The sequence below is a fragment of the Mastomys coucha genome, unplaced genomic scaffold (genome assembly GCF_008632895.1).
Source record: "Mastomys coucha isolate ucsf_1 unplaced genomic scaffold, UCSF_Mcou_1 pScaffold18, whole genome shotgun sequence".
NCBI lineage: Eukaryota > Metazoa > Chordata > Mammalia > Rodentia > Muridae > Mastomys > Mastomys coucha.
The window spans coordinates 111,546,138-111,552,137 of record NW_022196900.1 but is presented as its reverse complement, the minus strand read 5'-3'; the positions used below and the strand labels follow the sequence as shown (position 1 = coordinate 111,552,137).

At 58.2% G+C, this 6,000-nt stretch overlaps 2 protein-coding genes across 4 annotated transcripts in view; both read right to left on the bottom strand.

Annotated features, from left to right (window-relative positions):
- The window catches only part of Gpr153 (G protein-coupled receptor 153), a 12,476-nt gene extending 9,157 nt beyond the window's left edge, over positions 1–3,319 (bottom strand). The window contains exon 1 of one of the 3 annotated variants that reach the window (XM_031379618.1): positions 2,928–3,319. The gene's annotated coding sequence lies outside the window, so the exon portion shown is untranslated. The remainder of the gene's footprint in view (positions 1–2,927) is intronic. The other 2 variants (XM_031379617.1, XM_031379621.1) reach the window with 2 other exon arrangements.
- A 2,194-nt stretch (positions 3,320–5,513) lies between these two features.
- Positions 5,514–6,000, bottom strand: part of Acot7 (acyl-CoA thioesterase 7) — a 100,812-nt gene continuing 100,325 nt past the window's right edge. The window contains exon 9 of the mRNA XM_031379616.1: positions 5,514–5,909. Within this exon, the coding sequence (XP_031235476.1) occupies positions 5,811–5,909 (99 nt within the window). The 3' untranslated portion in view covers positions 5,514–5,810. The remainder of the gene's footprint in view (positions 5,910–6,000) is intronic.

The following is a 6,000-nucleotide window of genomic DNA, read 5'->3' as shown; positions in this document are numbered from 1 at the left end:
GCCCTCCACCCACAGCAAGGCCCCACCCGCGGCAAGGCCCCCACCTGAAGAAGAGTTATGCTGCTTCTTTGGGAAGCTAAGTGGATAGACACCACATCTTTAAAGCCTAGGGCCCAGGTATCACATAGTGGGTGCTGGGTGGGGACAGCAACATATTGGGAGCTAGGTCCCCCACATAGTAGGTGCTGTGAAGTAGCATCCAGCACTTGGGCCTGCCTGGCTGTCACCCACAGGGTCCTATGGACTAGTGTCGACCTGGAGACACTCCACAGCCCAGACCTTGACTGCAGAGGAGCTGCCTTCAGGTGGGATGAGGGTGCAGGATGCCGAGCGGGAGGGGTTTAATGTTAGGGGAGGCACCATACCCTACCGCAGGCTGAGAGGCAATTCTCTCCTGGGCACAAGGGTGAGGATGAGCCCCATGCCAAGCGAGGGCCACCTGCAGTCCTCTTAGCTGCTCCACTTAGGACCTACACATGTCAGGACCAGCTCCCCACCTCCACAGCACCTCCAGATGGGGCAGATGGGGAACTGCAGCAGCTCTCTCTCATGCCCAGAAAACTAAGCTGTGCTGGCCACCTGAGACATCCTTGGACAGTCTTGTCTACAATTCCTTTTCTTTAAAAATTTAAAAAAATGTTTTGAGACAAGGTCACACTGTTGTAGCCTTGGCTATACTATGTAGCTCCCTGTGTAGACCAGGCTGGCCTTGAACTTCCAGAGATCTATGTGTCCCTGCCTCTCCACACAGCCCTTTTGGTCCGCTGTGGATTCTTCTTACTTCTGCTTGTCCATCCCAGGCCTGCCCAACCCCGACTCTGTACACAGTGTCTTAACGTCCTTGGGTGGAAGTCTGCTGCAGGCATGGCAACTCCTGCCCAAAACTTTAAGTCGCTGCTCGCAGAAACTAGTCTGGGCGGCAGTGTGGCCCTGTCAGAAGGTACCTGTTACTAACAGTTTCTGGGTCTAGCCAGCCTTCTCAGCTGCAGCCTGGGGGTTACAAGGTGAGGTGGAACGAATACTGTGGACTTGACTCAGGAAGCTGGAGTCCAGCCCCAGCTCCCTGTTTGTTACTTGACACCCCTGCACCTTGCTTTTCCAATCCAGAAATCAGGCGTGACAGAGCCTTTCTTGAAAAGAGTTGATGGCGCCGGGTGGTGGTGGCGGTGCATGCCTTTAATCCCAGCACTTGGGAGGCAGAGGCAGGTGGATTTCTGAGTTTGAGGCCAGCCTGGTCTACAGAGTGAGTTCCAGGACAGCCAGGGCAATACAGAGAAACCCTGTCTCAAAAAAACAAAACAAAACAAAAAACCCAAACAAACAACAACAACAACAAAACCCAAAAACAAAAACAAAAAAACAAAGCCTAAAAGAGTTGATGCTCTCTGCCAGGCAACGTGCTTAGAGTGGAGGCAGGATGCACTCGGGCAGGCAGCACTTCCCCAGGCTAAGGGACTGCGTGGAGGATAGGGATCCTCACCCAGGTCTCAATGGTGTACAGGCCTGAGGGGGGCTGGTGGGTAAAGGAGGGAGGCATGCTCCTCCACTGTCTTGTAATGGGTGCTACCGATGCCATCTCCATTAGAGAGAGGCATTTCGGTGGAGGCAGAGAGTTGAAATCACCTGCCAACATCTTTATGTACCCGAGCCAAAATTCAAACTTCACTCATCAAACATCGAAGCCTTGTTCTCTCAAGCCCTTCTAAAATGTTCCTGACAAGGCACTTTACTGTTCCTAGAAGCAAGATCTGTCTGAGTGGCTCGTCCCTGCAGGACAGATCTACTTTGGCAACAAGGTCGCTTTCAAGCTGAGGGCAGTTTAAGAAGAAAGTGGTGGCCAGGGTGGGCCATGCTGGGGCCCAGCAATCCTGGAGGCCGTATTCTGGGAGGGGAGGAATGTTCTGGAGTGTCGGGGGTGTGTGTGCTGACATCAGATCTCTTAAGTGGAGAGGCTGTGGGGACACACTGTTGATCCCACAGATCCTGGAGCAGCAGTGACTGGGGCCAGGCCCCCACTGGGTCCCACCGGCTGCTCTAGTCAGCAAGCTCCTTCTGATTGGAATTCCAAGCCCCTCCAACATTTCTAGGAGGATGCTGCCACGTCAGGAATCCCACAACTCCCTCCCCAAGGAAGGTCACAGAGCAGGTAGGGCAATCTAGAGACCCACCCAGGCCTTGAAGCCTCCTCCCTCGCACGGGGTCTGTGGGTAGGTCCGGGTCCTGACGTCAGGGCCCTGGGCCAATGAGGCCGCGCAGCCCTAGGGCTGTATTGCGCAACAAAGAGAACCCAGAACTTGAAAGGATTTCCCGGGCTCGGGCTGCGCCCACCGATCTCCCTGGAGCCTACGCTCCGTGATTTCACCTCCTAGCGGGCCTCTGGTGTGCCAAAGGGTCTCCAAAAGCCCAGCTAGACGGGAGTACAGGGCTCAGTGCACACCCCTTTACACCCCACTTATAGGTCTCCGAGGGCTCTGTTCGTTCCTTTACGCCCCCCTAAAAAGGCGCACCCCTGCAGGCCTGGTCTTTGTGGGTCTTCCAGTTCCAGCCCCGAGGGCACGTCCAAACAACAGCTTGGGGAGCCAGCTTGGGGGTGGGACTGTGCCTCAACCCACACCCTCAGTTTACACTGGGCACGGAGCGGGGTGGGGGGAGGCGGCTTGGGACCTATAAAGTAGCCACTTCTGACTCCTGCGAGCAGCCCAGGACTACACTGTCAGGCCCCGGAGCAGAAAGCCTAGGCTGGCACGGAGAAGTTACCCCGAAGGTCCCTAAGTTTGTAGTGGTGGGGCGTTCTGGCCCTAAACGCTGCCCACAGCCACTCCGATGGACCCCGTGTCCCACCAGGTGCTCTCAACGCCGCCGCCTCGTCCAGTCCTCCCGCCCGGATTTCCCCTTCGGTGCCCCTGGGCCAGGGCGGTGGCGCTCACCCGGCATTGAGGCGCCCGTGGCTCCGGCTCGCCGCTCCCGCCTCTGGCTCTGGCTGCGGTTCCCGCGCCCCGGCATTGAGTGCCCACCGCCAGGGGCCGCGGAGGTGGCTGGCGGCGGAGCGGCCCTCGGGCCGGGGCATCCTGGCGGTGGAGGCTGCCGATGGCCAGAGCGCTGAGCTGCGCTGCGCTTGGCCCCGCTGCCCTCCCTCCCTGGGCGCCGCCTCCGCCGCGGCCCCGCTCGGCTCCCGCCGCTCAGCTGGCTGAGCTCGGGCGGCCGGGGGCGGGGGGCGGACCAGGGCGCATGCCTCTGCCGGGGCCTCCGCGCCGCCCCCTGGCCGCGCCCCGCCTTCCCGGCCGCGTTGCACTGGCCCCCCACTCCCCGCAGCCACGTAGACCCAGCAGCCGCAGTGATGGCCCTTGGAGCGCGCGACAGGACCCGCCCACGCCGGGGCCCCTCGGGTCTGGGTCACTCAGGCCACCGCCTCTAAACCGCCTGGAGTTGAGGGGCGGGGTTCGCGGACTAGAGAAAAGGGAGATTGGACGTGGATGGAGGGCAGGGAATATGGGGAGTCAGAGAGGAAGCCACGTCAGAGGTTAGCATCCTTGAGGACGAGGGACAGGATGCCGTCCACCTGAGATCTAGCGGTTTCTAGGAATCAGATTGCTGGGTCAGGAATCGAGAGTAGCAGAAGGCAGGGCTGGGCCAGCCAAAGGTTCCAACCTACTATCCCTGTGCCTTGGGCACTGCCAGAATACCGCAAGGACTTCGGGGCAGCAGGGTGACCGGCCCTCCCCAACTGACTCAGCCTTGTCTCCCTCCTCTGAGGCTCTGCCCAACCAAGCGAATTGGTAGAACTGGGATTTGAAGAAGCCTGATTCCTGGCTCTCCTCTTCCCCTCCTGGAGCCCACCTTCAGTTAACATTTCTAGTGGGACACAGGCTTGTCACCACATGCCCCTCCTTCTTCCAATGCAGAGGAAAATGTCCTGTTCTCCCTGGGAGCCCTTAAGACCTCTCCAGTCAGAAAGGGTGGAGCTGACCTCCTGGCCCCTCATCAGGTGACACAATGCCACACAGCCTTCTAGACCACCTAGGGTTGTGTGGGACAGCATTGTCCTTTAGCCTCCCTGGGCCAGCAAGCTGTGGTATGGTGGGGATGTAGGAAGGTGGGTCCCTAGGATCAGATCTATGGTAATTGTGCCAATGGCTGCCTGGTGTTCGGCAAGTCACCCTCAGTAGCTTACCTTCCACACCCTAGGGCACCAGGGTCAGTGGTAGAGGTGTGTGATGGAGAAAGGGTTCACACCAATATGGAGGGCCCTGGATGGCTCCAGGTGTGCCCTCACACTCCCTAGGGTTTCTGGGAGTGGTCAGGGCTCTGAGAGAGGCCCTTTGTAGACAGACCAGCTCCCATCTAGGCAGCCATGGTTAAAAATAGATTGCCAGCAGAGGGCAGTTGTAATCAAGTGTGGCATTTTAATGCTGTGTCTATAAAGGACATGCCTGAGGGAGTCCAGGGCCCAGGGCCTGCTTAGAAAGCAGTGTGGGCCCTGGCAGTCTGTGCTGTCTCCTGGTCCGAGAGTGGCATCTCAGCATCAAGGGTGCCCTGTGGCATAGGCTGGAGATCCCAAAGTCGTCTAGGGACCTGAGGCACAGGCATATTTGACGTGGCTGCATGTGGGAGAGCCCCCACTCCCAGGCAGGAAGTAGCCCAGTCTTCCCGATGCAGGCCGAGACAGATTACGAAAGCTGAGGCTCTTGGCGCTGTATCTGCACATCTGGAGATGGGTTCTTCCTCTGGGGGCCTCAGGGAGCTGTACGGCATGCTGCAGCTGTTGCAGGACAGTTTGCCTTCTCCATGTGGTAGGACAGATGTTTGGGCTTCAGGGACAAATCCAGGCGTCACCTCTGGCTGTTTGGTGGGCAGGGGGTGGAGTCCCAGTCCCCCTGGAGAGGCATTGGTGGCTTTTTTATGCCCCACCCACCCAAGGCAGCTGGACCACAAGCACACATATGTAAGTACATCCTGATGGCACAGACCGCTGCCCCACATCCCACACCCACTGCTACACAGAGCAACACAGATGCATGTGCACTTAGCCTCACGGCACATGCATGCAATATATCAGGCATGCTCCAACACACACACACACACATACACGCACGAATACGCACACGCTCCTGAGCACACACACCCCTGGCCTGACCTAACCCCATTCACAGGGTGCCTGCCCAGTAGCCCCTGCCTGAGCTGTTGGACCGTCAGATGTGGCATCTGGACCTTATTTCCAGGCACTCAGACCAGACAGTGCAGACTGTATGCACTCAGGCCGTCAAGTATGGACAACAAGAAGCCCTTGTGAAGGGAAAGCATACGAGGCTCAAAGACAGCCTCCCATGAAAGCCACAGGGGCAGTGGGGTGGCCCAAAGTGCACCTCTCAGTTTCCAGAGCTGGTGCTGGGAGGGGTGGGGCCCAAGAGGAAGGCAGTGAGCTCACAGGAATGGAGGGCAGAGGCTGCAAACAGGCAGACCCTCCAGTGAGACAAGAGACCCCACCCCCATCTCAGACAAATGACCACCTAGGCTTCGTGGGTCCAACCAGACAGCAGCTTTATTAGTGGTGCTGGCTTCTTCAGGCCAGTCAGTGTGCTCTGGTGTCCATGGTGGCCTTTGGGACAACACTGGGGAGCCGTTACTGGAGGGCTATAAATAAAGCTTTGGTGCACGGGTTTTGGGAACGGGCCATAGGTAACACTGCCACACAATACTTCACACAACACCAGCTCTCAGCGGAAATCGGGGGTTTGGCCAAGGGGCTAACTTCTAAGTGACTGCACATGGGCTATTGCCACAACGGTGCTGACCAGGGACGAGAGGAAGACCTAGGGCTGAGGCTCTGTGTGGCCCTGTCGCTTCGCCTTCATCTGCAGATACCGGCCTTTGCCTTCTTCAAAGCGCTTCTTCTCATCCTCCGTCTCCGGCTGCGGCACATAGAAAAGGAGGCATTAGACACCAGAGAGCCCGTGGGTGTCTGCAGTGTCCCTGGAGGGGCTAACCTCTGCCAAGGGGCTT